The sequence below is a fragment of the Sciurus vulgaris genome (genome assembly GCF_902686455.1).
Source record: "Sciurus vulgaris genome assembly, chromosome: 9".
NCBI classification, from domain to species: Eukaryota; Metazoa; Chordata; class Mammalia; order Rodentia; family Sciuridae; genus Sciurus; species Sciurus vulgaris.
Window position 1 is genome coordinate 116,925,363 of NC_136469.1, and position 19,183 is coordinate 116,944,545.

Sequence of the window (19,183 nt, forward strand, 5' to 3'; positions counted from 1 at the left end):
CATACACTGGCTTGGCTGTGAACAGATCTTCATAACTTAATTCTTATATAAATTTCCTTTCCTTGTCTACATTATATCCTGAATGTCTCACTGTGAGGGCTGCTAAATAATTTATACAGCCTAAATGTATTCCATTTACCCGCTATTAACTACTTTACCTCTTTAAATTTCAATTGAGCCTGTATTTATAAAATTAGGAAAAGATTTCAATTCATACAGTTGTTGCATATATATGGAATTTACATTAGCTATTTGGCTATAGACTGGTGATTATTAATAAGCAGTTAGTAAAAGGTAGCTTCTCATCATCTTTACTCTGACATCTTTTATTTTTCTTCATATATTGAGACTCATCAACTTATAAACAATTTATACAAAGGGGGAATACTGTTTTTCTTTTATTTCCCAGAGTTGTTATTAAATCATTGCTGTGCCTTAAAACTCATAGCTTCATTTCCCATTAGAACACTAAATTCAGTGTGTATTTATCTGCTATCCATCGTATCTTCAAATAATTAGTGATCAGTAACTTTTTAAATAATGAATAAATGCTAATCAAGTGATGAAGATATTATTACAAAGAGGCACAAAGTCCCAATTAGTTTATAAAATTTACCAAGAAAACTGGAGGCCACAGCAGTGCGTGACCTCTGAGACACCATACCTGATGTAAGAATTTTTGTTTATTTATAGCCTACCTTGTTCAAAGAGGATTTAAGATGATTTACAAAGATAAAAAGAAATGAGAAGTATGTGAGAACTCTTAGGGAGAAAGAGAAAACAACAACAAAACAAACAAAACCAAGATTGTGAACCTAAGATGAAGCCAGGAAGGAATAGCTAAGTGAAATGCCTATTATAAATGCTACAGGAATCCAAAGAAAAAGACAATTGTTGAGGTTCGGAAAATGTCAAGAAATCTTGCCTGACGGAAATGGGGCTTGCTATGAAGTATTTGGTTCAAAAGAAACAGAAGATTTGGTAGTTCCCTAGCATGCCATAGCTGCCAGAGTCTCCCCAGGGAAGGACAGCAGGTTTGGTGGGCAGTAAAGATGAAGATAATGACATGAAATCTCCTGAGGGCCTGGCCTCCTGGGAAGCCTCCCACACTCTGAACTTCAATTATCTCATTTTCATAATAAGGTCTGCACTTTCCCTAATTGCTTCACTTCCATCAACAGGTGGGGGGTGGGGGAGAGATAAGATTCTGCCTTTTAAGGGAGAATTTTAGGTACATTCTGTGGAGAGATGCTTACTAAAAACAAAAAACTAAAAACTAAAAAACTAAAAATACGGAATTGCTCCATGAGCGCTTTTGCAAACAACTCGATTTTACACACTCTTAAATATTCGGAATCCACAAGGGTTTTCTGAGATTAATTTTTCCCCCTTCCTTCACATCACATCAAAAAGGAGAGTGTCAATGTGGGACTCAGCCCACATTGATGGGCAAAGCCCTCTGGGATGGGATCTAAAATTCTCAGTTGCCTGGCTATCCCTCTCCTCCAGGGAAAAAAGAAAGGAAAGATATTTCAAAAATCTGTGGTGAGCCTGTACTCCTCAGGAAAAGGAATTCAGATCTACATTGAACCTCACTGTTATCTCCTTAAAACTGTGGTTACGTGGGCAAGTTGCTCAGCTTCTCAACTAGAAAATGGGAATATCAGTCTCTTCCCAACAGGGATGACGTGAGGGAGAATCTTATATAATAGACTTAGCCTAAATACACCGCGGTCTTCCTAAATATACTGATTCCTGGGCCAACTAAATGCAAATTCACCAAGCAGCAGCCTGGGGAAATTAGCGCCCAGATGAGTCTTAAGTTTGGGAAATGCTGAGGTACCTGGGAAAGTACTTAGTAAGTGGAGTAATACTAACAATCAGTCGCCGCGAGGTTCCGCCCATTTGACAATTAATCCCCCATTACTGCGCGCAGACAAACCAACTGGCCCGCTGGAGCCAGGAAAGGGTCGCAGCCTCTCCCTCCCGGGAGGGCGGTAATGCCCTCGTCGCTTTGCGCTCAGGGACGCACGCTAGCAGCATCGCCATCCCGGAGGGGCTGGGCGCCTCCAGGCCGAGGTGCGCCAGGTAGCGAGGGTGTCAGGCGCGGCCAAGTCGCGGCCGACTGAGTCAGTAGCCCAACTATGCTGCGGAACCAGGGCTGCCGGCTCGGCCGCCCCCGCCGCTGAGTTCGGGCTGCCCCCGCGATCCGGGAGGAAGCCGCCGAGGAGCGGCGCGGGAGCACCTGGGCAGGGTGCCGGCGGCGGGCGCGGCGCTTCCGGAGCTGCGCGCAGTTCCGCGGCCCGCGCTCGCTGCGCTCCCCGCCTCCAGGTGCGGCGGCCGGGGCGAGCTGGCCAGAGAAACAGCGCCGCCCGCGCGGCCGCCGCCCGGCAGCAGACGCGGCTGCGGGCAGCCGGCGGGGACTGCGAAGGAGGAAGCCCCGCGCCTGGGGCAGAGGGGCGAGGACAGAGTGCCCGGGGCAGGGACAGACGCCCGCGTTGGGGTTCCCCAGCTCCGCCTCGCCGCGCTTTCGGAGCTGGGCGGCCACGCTCAAGGCAAGTATCCGGGGACCCACGGTTGGGCCGGGGCCGGACCCGGGGTCGGGGGACAGTCTTAAGATGGGCCGAGGCTTTTAGGCACTTCTCGGGGTAAATTTCCAGAGCGCAAAGTGCTTAGTTCTGGTTTCTGCTCCTTGGATTTCGCTCTTGCGAGTGGGAGTCTAAAAGGAAACCAGAAGCCGGTAAGTGATACAAAAACTCCACTTTCTTCTGGGATTTGACCCGGCCGGGTGACAATCCAGATAGGCAACTGGACTGCCCCTCCATTCTCCCCCATCCCCCTATAAAAGGGAGCTGTAGCGAGTTTCAGGCACCAAGTTATTTTCTCCGTGTAGATAATGACTTTGCCCGGGTCTCCGTGCTCCCCCGCACCCTGCTTGTTACACACTTTAAAACGACAGGCCTGTTAATTAATTTAATTACAACCATTTGGCCTCCACCTGCCTGAACCCAACACCATTCAGGGAACCTGTAGGGAGTGAGTTTACTAGATTGATATTTCTCGTTTACTTTTGGAGACAGTTTTCTTGGGAGAATTGGTATCCATCCTATTTATTAAAGTAAGTTTTATTTTATTTCGTTTTGGTTTGTTTTCTTGAACACTTCTCCCACCTCCTTGTGGCGATCTGGAGTTATTTTGATTTGGGGGAAGACTTAGTGAATTATGCTGTAAACTAAAGCCTTTCATAGAGAAAAATACAAGAGAAACTTAAGTTAGCGTGGACTAATGGTATCTTAGGTTGCTGCAGATTTGCATGGTGATGGCAGCGTTTTAAAATTTTTTTTATTTTTTACTTTTTGTAAGCTTGCCCTTGAAGTAGGCTGCTCAGTGGAATATATCCTTTGGGTTTTTTTTTTTTTTTTTTAAGTGTATTGAAAATAAGCTATTTTTAAAAGTACCTTTAGTTGGATGTCATTGTTATTACCAATAATAGTATTGTACTTACAAGCTCAGTATTGATTTCCCTGCACTTAAGCACTCTACACCATCTCAAATCTATGGAATGTTGCCCATAAGTAATTGGAAGGTGAAGTTATGGGTGTTTTTAAAAGGAAGCTAACTTTTTTAAGGAAAAAAATACTTCTGAACTCTCATTTATGACTTGCATACACTTAGAAAAGAAGTATGGAGGAAAAAGTCTCTTGACATTCCACTGTTAACAATGTTTAAAAAAGAAAAAAAGTGGGTCATGGAAATAGGTTAGAGCTAAAATGGAAATATTTCTCTGGCTTTTTCCTAAACATACTTAATGCACACATTTACGGGGGGTATTAACACCAAGAGGATTTTATATAGACTGATTTGTCAGTACTCAAAGATTTATTTAAATTAAAATGTACCCAGAGGGTAAGTCCAATGGCTCGTTAAAACTTATTTATGTGGGTGTGCATGTGTTTGTATTTTTTTCTTCCTCAGTAATCCTGTCGATTTTATATGGGTTGTCTGTGAAAGGAGAAGCTGATAGTACATTTAAAAACAAACTTATGTTTTTCTAATATCACAGTTTCTTGCAGTGGGGCTCATAGTCAATGGATACTTTGCAGATTTAATTACAGTTACTGTGGTTATGTGCAGAACCTAGATTATAATAAATTGCATTTTGCTGAGGAATTTTTTACATTAGCATGTTGAAACTCAAGTTTTTGAAAACTGATTCAGACTCAGGGTTGTAGACTTTGTGATATCCAAGAAGGGATTTTTTTTTTTTTTTTTTTTTTTTTTTTTAACTTTCTAACCCACTTCCTTCCAACTTAGAAAGTTTGGTGAAAGTGACTATAAAAATGCTAAGTATCAATGATAATAATTGCTTTAATAGTTTCTTTTAACATGTTCCCCCATTTATTTATTGTTTCCACATTTATTTATTCATTGACTCATTTATTGGGCCTAACTTTTCTGTATACTATAGAAATTTTTGTAATGCCTTGTGAAATATTAATTAGGTGCAGAACTATAATACTTTGACTAAATGTGATGGATGTGGAATTAGAGGCTATGGGATGCCATCTTAATTTTTTCTGCCATATTGTTTATTATTTTAGTCATTTTTAAAAAACTGTTGGCCTGATTATATATATAATAGTAGTTACTTTTTTTCTTTAATTGAAACAATACTCTTAGTCTCTTGTTATGATTCTCTCTAGTTAGAAATTTGACCTGTGAAATTTCGTTATGGTTTTAGCATAAGTTGATTTGTTTACTCTTGCTTGGGAGGCAGCAGAGGTCCTGATCTGGTCATTGTGTTAGGTAGCTTTGGAATTAAAAAGCACTTGTGAGAGGTGGAGACAGTTATTTTTCCTTCGTATACCACATGTATACATGGTGATGGGTAAGTGAGGGAATACCCAGGGAGGGGTTGATGATTTGTCAGTCTTGATGGTTGCCGCAAAAAAGAATGCAAAAAAGAACACAGCTGGTTCTATTCCATAGCTTTAGGCTGAGGTTTGATCTTTAGAAGAATGGAAGAATAGTGTGGTCTCCATTCTGATTGTCAGGTGACCTGGGCTCCTGGGGTAGTGATTGTGGGAGGGGCTACACAGATTCTGTCACTGCATCTTCAAAAGTGCACATTCCTTTTGCTATTGGTCTAGGCCCTCCAGAGCTGACTGTAGCCTGCTATTCTGGCTTCACCTTTGATTACTTGTGGAACCCTGAGTCCATCCCAGCCTTTGGGCTTCCTTTCTTTTGTCAGTGTTTGTTTATCTTCTCCTTCTATGCCTCCTTGATGCCATTGGTTCTACTTTCAGATCTGGCATCTCCCTCTGTATCTCGCTTTCCTACTCATCTTGAAACCCTCTTCACTTGCTGGTACACCAAGTACCCTGTTGGTAAAACTCTGAAATGTCTCAATGTTTTGCAGTATTCGTGGGATTGATTTGAGATTTTTAGCGTTCTTCAAGCACTCCTGCGTGCTTGAAAACACTACTAAAACACAAACCACAAGAAAGTCAAGGTCACAAAATTTGATTTTTCACATTACTATGATTTAAGTGCTTTTTGGGTGCTCTATCAGATTCTTCCAAAAAGTTATGTTTTCATTTTCCTCCTCTGGTGCTAAGCAGTTAAGGACTGATTGTTCATTTGTATGTCATTTTCTTTTGCTCATTGTCATGTCTAATCTATTCCTTTATTTTAAACTCTTCCAGAGAAGACATTGTATCTTCACTTTCTTTTAGCCCTTAGCACTGTTCCCAAGTGAGATAATAGATACTGTTATCTTGAACTGCAAATGTTTCCCACTATTATCTTGGAGTGAGTAGTGTTCCTTAAATATTTATTGAGTGAATAAATCCTAAATAAATGAACAACAAGTTAGGAGACATTTTTTGAGGTATTTTCATAAGAAAAAGAGACTTTAATAACTATTGAATCAATAGGAAGGCCTTAAATTCGGTTGGAAAAGAGGTCAGGGTGCTATTTATAAATGCAAAGAGAGGAAATGTTCACAGTAGGCTATTTTGAAACATCTGGTTGTTGGTCTAAAAATGTGACTCAAAGTCAGAAAGATGGTGAGTGTACATTTGTACTAAAATGTTGAAAGTAGAATATAGTATACATACAAAAATGTTACATAGTATGTATGAATGTAGAATTAACAAAGTTTGTATTGAAGTATAATATCATGCCACTTTTCAGCTGAGTAAATTAAACATTAAAGCTCTCTCTAGTATATCATGCAGTAGAACAGAGTCCTGAAGGACTTCTGGGCATGCCCAGTTCAAGAGGTCAAAGTCATCTGATTCTCCTCCTTTTAGCTGTCAGGATACAGATGTGGCTGTGGAGAGGTAGGAGAGGGCCAATACCCAGAAGCAGGTGCCCAGGCATTGGGGCACACAGGTGGGAGTCCTCTGTAGTGACACATGCCTCAGCTTATCTTTTGCCTTCATCATCCCTTCTTATGTCCCTGGAGGAACTCCAGAAGATGAAATCTTCCTTTGGTTCCCAGAATCCTGGCTCTCCTTTAACGATCTCTCCATTAGAATTTAAAAGAAGTCCCAAACCTCAGCTAATTAGCTTAAAATCTAGATGGGCAACTTGAAAGGGGAAAGATCTACTGAAGCTCAGGAGATAATCAAGCACTTAACTATTAAGATATTATCTAAAACACTGAAACCTAGGTATTAACTCTGCTACTAATAATTTCTCACACCGACTAAAGGAATTAACACTCTTGGCTGTCATAGGATATGGAAATGGATATTAATTCCAGGTTTTGAGAGTTGTTTTTCAGATGCACAGTAAGAAAAATAATAGAAGCATAACTCAGAATAATCCCCTCTCCTTGATGGTGCCTAAACTGATGGTCCCTAGTACCTGCTATTTTAAAATCAAACCTCAGTTATTCTCCATCTAGCAGCCACTAACAAAATATTCATTAATCTTCAGACACCATTCCAAGATCCTTATGCATATTCAATGTATCACCCTCTAAACAGCCCTGTTAGGTAGGCATTATCATCCTTGCCTTCAGGAGACAATAGTGAGGTTCAGAAAAGAAAGGAATTCCCCAAGGCCACACTGGTTGCACGTGGCAGGACTGCAGTATTAGGTGAGCACTTAAATCTGTATCCCAGGTCTAAAGTGTTTAGGTAAATCCATCAATCTCAAAATGCTAACCATATCTATATTTCACAAAATTAAGAAAACTATGCTTACTGCTATGTTAAGTGCTTTGTGGGTTTATTAGAATAGTTTACAGTGCTTATTTAAAGGAACATTACTGTGCATCTGAAGAATGCCACTCAAACCAAGAGCATTAATATCATATGAATTTGATCAAGTACAGGATTGTATATAACAGATGAATTAATTATTGTACACTTGTTTTTTATGTTGGGTACTGTTATATAGACCCTGCATATTTAAAACTTGTTTAATCCATCAGAAATTCTATAAGGTCTGAAGTATATTGTCCTCATCTTACAAATGAGGAGTCAGACCTTCCGGAAAGCTTAACTTAATCAAGGCACATAGTTTAAAAAGTGTGATATCTATGTTACTGTGTGGGTGAAATTAATGAGGGATCAAGGAGGAATGGAGTAGGTGGGGAAACCTCATGGAGTAATGGTACTGCACTTTTAGGACTTGGCTCTCAAAGGAGAGAAAAAATTCCCAGTATGTACAGGGAGTTTATTTTCCCATCCTCTTTTTATTGTGGTAGAAAGCACAAGGTTTGGCATCTTAACCAGTTTTTTAAGTGTACAGTTCAGTCGTGGTAAGAGTTTTTACACTGTTGTGAAACATTTTCAGAACTTTTTCATCTTGCAAAACTGAAACTCTTATGTTCTTTAAACAACAGCACCTTACCTCTCTTTGCCCCTGGTAACCACCATTCTGCTTTCGATTTCTAAGAATTTGACTAGTTAAGATAATTCATGTGAGTAGAATAATATAATATTCATCCTTTCCGTGCCCTGCTTGTTTCACTTTGCATGATGTCCTCAAGACTCAGACATCTTATAGCATGTGACAGGATTTCTGTTGGGTTTAGTTTTTAAGGCTTCTTTGTATTCTAGTGTGTGCATCGACCACACTTTTGTTTATCCATTCACCTGCCTATGCAGGATGCACTGTTCCTTTTTTCTTTCATTTAAAGTCAGTTCTTTCAAACTGTGGTCAGGTATGTTTAATATTAATAACTTCTCTGCTCGTCCAGCAGTTGTTCACCATCCCTGTTGGATGCTAATGTGGTTGGTGAGCATTTATTTTGGTCTTGTTTGATTATTTGATTTTGGCTTCATGTTGTTGTACTGCAGTTGTACTCTGGTCCTGCATTGACTGTCTTTTTGTAGTGCTAGATAAACATTAATTTTAATAAGCTAAATTCTGACTTACCCTTGTCTTATACAGAAGTCTTAAAGATGTTATCCATTAATTTGTTATTGGTTTTTAAATTGCAGGCAGTCACATGTAAATGGATATAGGCTTCCATATTTAACTACTTACACAGACACACCCACTGTCAAAGGTATATAACACTTGAATTTGCAAGGTGTGGTATATTTAAGCAGCATTTTCCTAGCGAAGATAAGTGCTTTTGCATAGAAGATATAGCAGAGGGAAACTATGAAGTCTTTGATAATCTCCCTATTGTAAGATCAATTTTATAACTATGACGAGGCATCAGAGTTAACAGCACAGGTTGTGGAGTCCAGCTCTCAGAATTCGGGCTGCACTCTTTCTCTGTTGTGCGACATCAGGCTGAGCATGGAAGTTTCCTCCTAAAGTAGCCATGAGAATACATAAGACCCTACACAGATGGTTTGCAAGCACTTTACAAACTATTGGCTATTATAAGCAATATAAGTCTAAGGAAAAATAAAGCAAATGAATGTACCTTGTCAGGTAGTGGAGGAATAGTGGTCAAGGTAGAAGACAAGTCAGAGGAGGTCAGAGCCTGTGGGTGACCACATGTAAGAGAGAAGACCAGGTTGAGGGAACTTGGTTTCCTCTAAGGGTTTTCATTTTGCCACACAATAAGGTAGGTGAATGAATGCGAGTGGAGAGGGATGCCAAATGACCAATTTTATGCTTTTCCAGGGCTAAGCACTCATGCTATAACACTACGTTAGAAGTTCTGACCTTCACCCTCTATAATATTCTCTATATTATGGGACAGAGCAGTACAAGAAATACATTGTCTCTTAACCACTTTCTCTTTTGCTTGATTACTGTCACGAGCAGTGAGTAAGAGGAATCAAGTTTGGTTCCAACAAGTGGATTTTATTCATGCAATGCACACTCAGCATTCCTAATAATAGCAAGTCACAAATACATTGAAGATTCATTTCCTTGTTCACCTAGAGTCCAGTCCCCATGGACTTACTCAATGCAACGTCTCTTAGCCAAGGAGTCAGTCAACAAGACCGAGGGGATTCTTCTCAGCTGTAACCTCTATCAGCTCCTCGGATATCTTTGGTTGGCCTTGGGTGTTGGATAAGCCGGAGGCTGGATGGCAGTCATCATTGCGGGAGAGGTGGTCAGTCACCTGGCCTCGGTGACAACGGTTGATCAGCAATCAGTGATGGAGTGGACAGCAGCTGGGGCAGTCAAAAGACAGAGTGACATGAAGTCCTCATGGAGCTACTGACAGTGTGCTCCCAAACTCCCGGGGTTTAAGTAGTGATTTTCAGCCCAGTCATGCTCCAGTCTTCATTGATAAAGATCAGAACACGACTATACAGGGAGCCACCACTCAAATCATAGATAAAGGTTCATCTCGGCATTGTTCAGGAGTGTCATCCTGCCACACAGCAAGTTTGTCACCAGGCGCCTTTTCTGATTTTAGTTTTGCAAGTCCAGGCAAATACCCAATACAGCTTATTACTACTGCAACACACAACTATAGCAATTCCTATCGTTTCCTTGTCTCATTACAATTGTGGGAAACAAACTTGAACCTGTTGTCTTTATGAATACTTGGAGTTAATATCTCAATATTAAACTGCGAGTTTACTTGATATAGTAATAACATGATTCCTGTTTCTTAGGATTATGTTCTGGATTTCTGTAAGGTTTTGGTCTGAACTAGTTATTTTAGGAGGTTATCCTTATGAAGACCTCTGATTTTCCAAGGAATTAGCTACTTTTCTACAATAAGTTTATTAGCATATTGAAGGCAGGGACACTTTTTTCTTTGATTATCTGTAATGCCTGGTGCCATTTTGTAGAGCTGGAGGAATAAAAATTGTACTTGAGGTTTCTACTTTGGTACCATTGTAAGGTGTCATAGTTACCTTTTCTGTTTGTTGGTGCCACTTAGTCATTGTTTCCAACATTTTCCCAAGTCTTCTGGATTCAAACTGGGGAGGTAGTTCCACTCCATTGGTAATTTCTCTTCTGAATACAATCAACTTTCATTGTTATTAGACTATGAAAGCCTTGTATTGTAAGACATTGAAAAGTTTCATTATTCACTTAACAGTGTAATATTTAAAGCTATTTTCTGAGATTCACTTCAGTCCTATGATCCTATGATTATTTCAGTCTATTATTTCATCATATTTTCAGTTTTGATCCATGCCAAGGTTATGTTTCTGATTTTATGATGCTGTTTTTTTAATGGATTAAACATATAATGGAATTCAATTAGATTATTGCTTTTTCTTCTATAAGGTGATATAGTCTAGCAAAGGTGATTCATGCTGTTGTCAGCATTGAAAACTGAATGACCCTATGGCTCAGCGAAGTGTTTCAATTGAAAGTCAAGGTTTTCAATTGTTTCTTTCCTAGCTCAACCAAAGGGATATGCAAAACTCCACTGGTGAGGGAGGGACTGGAGGGTGAGAAGTAGGGAGAGGCTCACTGTAATGGTTTTCCTTTCTCAAGGCTTTTAGCACAGGAAGACTGTCCCAACCCTTGAGTTTTTAAATGCCCCATAATGGTTTCGAATGACCTTCTGCCACACTCAGCTCCTGCTTTGAGGATCTCTTGTAGTAGTTAAATGAATTGGAGAAATCTGCTTGAATTCTGGCTGCTCTTACTAGATTGCTGACTTTTTAAAACTAGATGTAGTTTCTACTTCTATTAAAGCATCTCCAAACTGGGAAGAAGACATTCAGCAAAAATTTACTGAGCACTTGCTATTTATACCTGACAGAGTTCAATCTGAAGGGTTGGAGCACTGGACAGTAGACAAGATCTGCTCCCTTGAAGCAATGAACAGATGTCAGGTTGTAACAAATGCCTTGAAGACCATTAATGCAAAGGTAAGGAGCAGTGAGTCACAAGGCATGCTCATGTGCTTTGGGGGTTTAAAGAAAACCTCTTGGGCACAGGTGATCAGAGATTTACTAAATTGATGGAGTGAGCCATGGCCATAGTTACATTTTGGAATGAAGATTGAAGAAGATAGAAGATAGGTCAGTTTGTAGAAACAGGCTGAGAACTGGGTGCCCTAGTGCATGCCTGTAATTCCCACAACTTGGGAGGCTGACATATGAGGATCTCAGGTTTAAGGCCAGACTCAGCAACTTAGTGGGGACCCTAAACAACATACTGAGACCTTGTCTCAAAAAAACAAAAAGGGCTGGGTGTGGTGGCGCATAGCTGTAATCCCAACAGCTCAGGAGGCTGAGACAGAAGGATTGCGAGTTCAAAGCCAGCCTCAGCAAAAGCGAGGCACTGTCTCTAAATAAAATACAAAATAGGGTTGGAGATGTGGCTCAGTTCAATCCCTAGTACCCCCACAAAAAATCAAAAAACAAAAACATAAAGGACTGGGGATATAGCTCAGTGGTAAAGCACCCTTGGGTTCAGTTTCCAGTACCAAAAAGAAACAGGACGGAGGCTGTCAGGATGGCTATCAGTGAGGAGGGACAGCCAGAAAAACCAACTTGGGAAGTTGCATGGAGTGGGATAACTTGTGCTCTAAAATGTATCTGACTCCAGTATTTAGAATTGCTGTGGGGGCAGTCAAGGAGGAGGAGAGGTATCAGTTCAGGAGGGTTCCTCAGTGGTCTAAGATGGAGAAGGTGGTGACCTAGAGTAGGATGTGAGCAGGGGAGGTGGCAAGATGCCGTTGGATTTAGGGAATAGTTTCAAGGTAGAGCTCGGTAAGACAATTAGGTAGAGCTTATTGTGTGGCAAGGCAAGCCACCCATGCCGGGGATGCTTCTCAGCATTACTCCTTTATGCTTCCATGAGGAAATGGGTCATGGTAGGATGGGCCCATTCAGAACCAGTTCTGTAATGGCAGTTGTGCATTCTCTAAATAGATGCTGCACTGTGTTTATAAACAGATAATTTGACATTTATTGGGAAGCTTATGTGGGCTGATCACCTTTATGGGTTGGCAGAGTTTTTTTATGGGATGATAATAAAATAATAGTGGCCAACGCTGGCGTGGCCTTTGTTACACACAGCTTAACAGGTGTTCTAAGTGCTTTGCCTCTGATCATTCTCAGAGCCCCATGAGGATAGGCACTATTATTATTCCTTTTTCCTGATGAGGAAACTGAAGTGCAGAGAGGTTAAATACTCAAGTATGCAAAGCTAGTAAGTGAAGGAACTAGGATTAGATTCAGGGTGTTGGGCTTTGGAGTCTTGGCTTTTTTACCACACTGCCATGTAGAATGTGCAGAACGTGATCAAATCCTTGCTATGGTCAGAATGCACGTGTCCCTCTCAGATCCACATGTTGAGAGCTAAGCCGCAGGGTAATGTGTTAAGAGGTCAGACCTTTGGGAGGTGATGAACTCGCTAGGTCGGTGCTCTCACAAATGAGATGATTGACTTTATACGAAGGACTAAGGGAGAACACACCAGAAGGTGCCATCTATGAAGAATGCACCCTCACCAGACACCAGATCTTCTAGTGCCTTGATCTTGGATTTCCCAGCCTCCAGAACTGTGAGTGATATATTTCTAAAGTTTGTAAATTATCTAGTCTAAGGTATTTTGTTATAGCAGCCTGAATGGACTAAGACAACACTCTAAGAGATCAGTGTTGTAGGGATATGGAGAAGGGAGTATTGTTCAGTGGAGACCTTGAGAAGCAAATAGGGTTTGTGTTAGATCGCAGAGAATGAAAAAAAAATTTCAGTAGTGGGAACATGTAAGTGCCAAAAATAAATATAGTGATGGGAGCGAATATTTACTAAGCAGCACTGTGTGCTGAGCACTATTAACAGTTAGATGGATTTTCTCATTTAATCCAGTCACAAGTACCTTTGAGTGCTTCCATTTTATTGAAAAGGAAATGGAGACATCAACTTGGATAGGTTCCAGTGTTCACACTGTCAGAAATGAAGGAGGTGGGATTTGAACCTTTTATGACTCCAGACTTCTCTGCAGTACTCTGGAAGAACTTTACATTAGGGGAGGAGAGTGATGAGGCTTAGGCTCAGGGGGGCTGATGTAAAGCACACTTTGGGAATGTAAAGATCAAAAGCTGTAATAACCACATTTTGTTGCACACTCCATCTTTGGAGGGTGTTCCAATGACAGGATTCCTGCCCCAGGTGTCCATAGTTGCTTTCCTGTACAGCAAGCAGATCCACAGAGCAGTATCTGGAGAGCCACTGCCCTAGAACATGGGCTTACATGTCAGTGAGCCCACATTACGGGTCAGAGTGTGGAGAGCTAGGAGTTGCCTTATGGTGTTCTGTGTATCTAATTATGTCCTTGGGAGCTAGGACCTCTAAGGAAAGAGCTGCAAAAAACCTTGGGCATTTGGCCCTTCCTTGGGGGTTAGACAGTTAATTTGGTGATTGGAGGACAGAGCTGGCAGAGGGGATTGTGGGAGGGGAGCCTCTTTGATGTCAGGAAAAGAAATCAGGTTCATTAGCCATGTTCAGCATGTCATGTGGTAGCAAGGAGATGGTTTTGAGTAGAGCCCTTGGTTTATCTATCTTCGATTCAACTGCCTGGGAAGTATATGTGTATACTCCAAACAAAGGAAAGGACTGTACTAAATCTCAAATGCACACAACTCCAAAAACCTAATGATGTGGACCTCTTGATCACTTCTACCATCCCTCAAACACCCTCCAAGCACTTTGCAGGGCCCTAGGGTACTAGTTATTTATGTACATAGAGAAAGCAATGTTTCTTTCTGTCTTTAGGGGTCAACATGATGCCTTCACTGAGTCCCCTTCAGAATTTTAAATATAGCATAGGAAAGCAGATTCAGCATATAGAGAAGGAATGGAGGTATTGAATAATTTGTTTCTGGAAAAAAAAAAAAAAAAAAAAAACTAGAGTGGAGAATGTTGGTAGAATGTTTGACACAGGTTAAAGATTTGCCTGGAGTTAGTACTAGGAACTCCCACCTTGCAGGAAACAAGAGGTAAGGGGCCTGGCACACGATAACTCTTTACTGCTATTATTAGAGATCAGATTATGGCATGACACTGTCCAGAGCTTTATCTTTTTGAGACTTCACTCTTTTGAGAATGTGGAATGACATGCTGAATTTGGATTTTTTGGTGTTCATTGGTAACTGGAGCCTGGGCAGAGATTTAGTCAGAGACTGTGGTAGTAATCTGATCAAGAGATATAATGAGGGTCTGGAACATGGTAAAGGCAGTGAAGATAGAGGAGTGTATTGGTCAGATTAGCCCAGAGCAAAATACCACAGACTGCCTGGTGTAAACAACAGAAATTTCTCGCGGTTCCGAAGGCTGGTAAAGAAGACGAAATTGCCGGCTGGCTGACTGTTTCCTGTGAGGTCCTCTTCCTGGCTGGTAGAAGTCTACCTTCTTCCTGTGTCCTCGCGGTGGGGGTGGGGTTCGGGTGGGGCATGGAGTGAAAGAGGGAGCTCTCTGGTGTCCTCCTATCATTTCCTGTGACTTCATTCAACCTTAATTACTTCTTGGGAAGCCCTCTTTCTAAATATAGTCACATTGAAGGTTAGGGCTTCAACATATGGGTTTTTTTTTTTTTTTTTTTTTTTTTTGCAGGGGAATGGGGTAGGGTCACAGTTCTGTCCATAGCAAGGAAAAAAATCAGTAGCTCACCTGCATTCTTGAATGTGGTGGGGAGACGAGAGGGTGGGCAAAGGGATCCCCGCTGAGCTTTAGGTTTGGGCGGTTGACTGGGTGCTGGAACAACTGTTGCAGCAGGGGAGAATCCAGAGGTTTTTCAGTGTGTGTGTCCCATTGAAATTGTTCTTGTTCTAAGTTTTGTGAATTATTGACCAGTTCATCATCCTTATAATTTCTAAAGGTGGTGGTGAATTATACCCACTTATTGTACTGTTTGTGATTGCTATTTCCATTTTGTGATGTGCCAAGGAAAACATTAGCAACACCTTTATGTACAAAACAAGGTGATTTTGCATTTGATGATGAGGTTTAGCTTTCTCTTCTTATGTCTGCATTTATTTATTCATTTACATTTTTTTTGTAGGTATGACAAAGCAGTATCTTATTGTCAAAGGCATTTCCTGACTTCTCTCTCTCTCGTTTGTGTTTTTACTTCCCTGCTCCTGAAGGAAGACCTAGAAAAGAGTTGCTTTCCCTCTGTGCACTCTGTATCTGTTGGTCAATGTTTGCTGATATTTCAAAATAGGGCAATACCATATGAGCAATCAGCACTTTATACATGTAGAGTCTGAGTAGTGCCTTTTGGAGAGTTGTTTTAAGATGTGGTTTCCAGAAACATTGCATTAGAACTTGCTCAGAGAAATTTACGTTGTCGTGTCTTTTTACTTGAGTATGGGTTTTATGCCAATTCTGTACTTTTTTCCTTTTTTTTTTTTGAAGCATACTATACAGAAATTTGCACAGATTCATTTTCATAAACTGAATACACCCACATAACAGCAGAGACTGACTTCGTAAAAAGTTTGTGTTCTTTGGAAGAAAAATGAACCTTTCTGAATCTGCTGTGTGTGTCAGAGGAAAATGTGACCTTTAAACTTTGATCTTTTTAAAATTTTGAATTAACATACTTCTTGTTATCTAATGTATTTAAGAATTGGCTAATTATTCACTAGTCTTATCTTGCATATTAATATTAATTGTTTGCAAATAATGCTATCTCCTTTTTTGAAATGGAAACTGAGATATATGTTCTACCTACTTTTTAAAGGTCTGAAAGAAAGTATAGTGAAAGGGATCATTGTTTATATTAGCTACTATTAAGAAAAATTATCTAAAACTTGGGAATCAAAAGAATGTTTATCAGTGACTTTCATTTAACAGCTATAGCCTGTGGATATTTAATTTTAATTGTAATTCCTTACATGTTATTATTTTCCTGCCTTGTAGAACTGGCAAGATCCTTCATCAATTAATGAGATGAATAAAATATTTTACAAATGTTCCTTTTATATTTGTGAGTCTTTGTTTTTTAATCTGTTTGAAAATCATAGTTTGACACTGTCATAACATTTCTGTCCTCTACCCTTCACGTAGTACTAGGAATTAACATTCTAGGATGCATAAAGCAATATGCAGAGATTCCAAACTTAGTTGTCTTACTTTCTGTTGTGTTTTTAAGGAAGTTTATAATGTAAAACTAGGTTTTACTCAGTAAAGTACTGTAGTTCAGTGGTAGTGTGTGTGCTTAGCATATATGAAACCCTGGGTTTGATCCAGGTGGTGATCTAGCACCACCAACTGTATATTAAGATAACCTAATAAATTATTGTTTCCCCCACCTAGGCTGAAGCACATGAAATGGTCATTGTGGAGAAAACAACATTTTGAGAAACTTTTCTGTCACAAGTGAGAAGATTAACCGATATAGAAGAATATCCTCTTTTGCGAGTATCTCATTGTACTGTTTTAAGAATCAGCTTAGTAATGAAGTCACCATTATGTCCTCAGTCAATGAAGTAAATGTTGACATCAAGGATTTCCTAATGAGCATTAATTTGGAGCAATATCTCTTACATTTCCAAGAGTTTGGTTTTTATACTGTGAAGGACTGTGCAGCAATAAATGATAGTATACTACACAAAATTGGAATATCACCTACAGGGCACCGTAGGAGGATACTTAAACAGTTACAGATAATATTGTCAAAAATGCAAGAAATCCCAATATATGCAAATGTTCATAAAACGAAGAATGGGAACACTTCAAAAGATCACCATGCTCCCTCTTCTCATCAGAACACCTGCAAAGAACTTTCCAATTCTGGTTGTATTCAGACACTTAACTCATCACAGTTGGAGACCTTTACAAAAAATCTTGATCAAAATGATGCTAGTATGGAAAATAACCAGTCCCTTGAATCAGATGATAAGCTATCTCTATCCAAACAGGACCTCCCCATTCCAGAAGAAGAACAATACCTGAGTTCCTCTCATGAGTCTTTACTTGGTAGTGAAAATATTAAAATAGAATCTTTGACTGCAAAGAAGGCAGTTGGTCATACAGTGGAAGAACAACAAACAGAAAAAGTTGATTTGGTATCAGAAAACTTCAGCAACCTTCCCAATACAAAACCTGAGTGTCTTTCTTCCCTGGATTGTTCAACCTCAGAAGCAAATTCTGGAAATGGAGCTAATGGTTTATTAGAAAGCTTGCCACCATCACCATTCTTTGAGTTTCAGGGAGAAATGGTTGTGAATGATTTGTATGTTCCTTCATCTCCAATCTCAGAACCCATGAGAAGTCGTAGTAAGTTGGTTTCAAGACCATCCCGTTCTTTTATGCTAAGACATCGGCCTGTACCAGAGATCCCAGGGCCAACAAAAGGAATTTCAGGAAGGTAAGACTTTTTTTTTTTTTTTTTTTTTTTTTTTTTTAAATAAGCCATAAGTATTTAATGTAGGGAGATTTAGTAATTTTAACAGTGATATTTTCAGTGTTCCTTTCTGAATTCGACTTATTCACATGAATATTACATATTCATACCACCTCTATTTTGTGGTCTTTTCAAATATTTTCCCCTCACCACTTGTATTTTCCAACTTATAACTGTTGTCTGTTTCCAACTTATAACTACCTGGGACTCCTTAGGTTTCTCCCGTTTAATTGGGGGGAACACTGCATCTCCTATTTCTACCTTGATCTTTCGTCCCCTACCTTCCTCCATTTTAGTGTTCTCTTAGTACAATTCTCATATTTGAATTGCTGACTCTATCTCCCCACCAGGTTATTTGTTCTTTGGCAGGGAGCATATCTTTTAATGTTTGTATATCTATAGCCTGGCACACTGCTTGGCACCAATTAATAATTCAGGACACACTTACTGAACTTGGTAGGAGTCATTGTGCCAGGTGGAAAGAAAGTTAAGAGGAATGAAAGAGCTTGCGGTCTCGCATGGAAGGTAGATGTAATAAGATAATAACAGTACTGTATGAAACCAGGTCTCTGCAGAGCACATCTCTGGAACCCCAGAGAGGAAGGAGCCTCAGGTCACCAGTATCCATCTTAGTAACTGAATAGTTTGAGATAAGCTGATTTAGAGCAGAGAGAACCTTCATCTGCTTCTCAAAGTTGCACCTTAAATATTTGTGGTTTTCTCCAGGGTTGGGGTGGGCTCTTTTTCCACTAAGAGCCAACACTTCTCTCTCTGCTGGGAGGTATGAAGCTATTCAAGTTTGATGGTTCCTACAGTGCTTGACAAACTTCAGGCACAGGCCCTGGGCTGGCATTTCTGTAAGATTCCCCTTCCCCTCTCGAATCTGTGGCTGCTACTTATTATCTTGCCCTTAGGTACCTTTGGCAAGTGAAGTGCAAGTTGTATTTGCAATAGAAAAGGTAGCAATTTATCATTTGCAAGAGAAAACATGGCAGTTTACAACTCTGTTAAATTTAAGTGTCTCTGGTTAGAACACCAACTCCTAGAGCAGAGTTCCTAATTGATTTTTCTACCTTGACATCCTTAATATTAGTAAAGCCTGATATTTACTAGGAACACAATAGTTACAGTGCCATTTATTAAACACCTAGGTGCTGGTTTGGTTTGTAATTTTTGACAGGTTAGCCTCATGGCCCTGAAGGTGGTTGGTGATCTGTATGTTCTATCCATGAGTAACAGATTGTCGGAGACTAATTTTCCCAGTCTCTCTAGGGCAGTTAAATGGAGTTTCATTTCACTACATTCTGACTTCTACCTTTTTAGTAAATATTTTTTAAAAATTTTGACTGCATATATAAGAATTAGATTATTTCTTAGTGTTGTAGAAAGTCATAAATTTTTGTACAAGCTTTTAGCATTAAAATAT

The 19,183-nt window shown here is 40.0% G+C and overlaps 1 protein-coding gene across 5 annotated transcripts in view; it reads left to right on the forward strand.

Moving 5' to 3' along the window:
- The first annotated feature begins 2,309 nt into the window (after window positions 1–2,309).
- Window positions 2,310–19,183, forward strand: part of ARAP2 (ArfGAP with RhoGAP domain, ankyrin repeat and PH domain 2) — a 187,528-nt gene continuing 170,654 nt past the window's right edge. Inside the window, exons 1-2 of one of the 5 annotated variants that reach the window (XM_079152776.1) lie at window positions 2,310–2,740; window positions 16,668–17,721. In XM_079152776.1, coding sequence (XP_079008902.1) covers window positions 16,823–17,721 — 899 coding nt within the window. In that variant the 5' untranslated portion in view covers window positions 2,310–2,740; window positions 16,668–16,822. Of the gene's footprint in view, window positions 2,741–10,911; window positions 11,268–16,667; window positions 17,722–19,183 lie in introns of those variants that run through there. The other 4 variants (XM_079152779.1, XM_079152777.1, XM_079152775.1 and 1 more) reach the window with 4 other exon arrangements.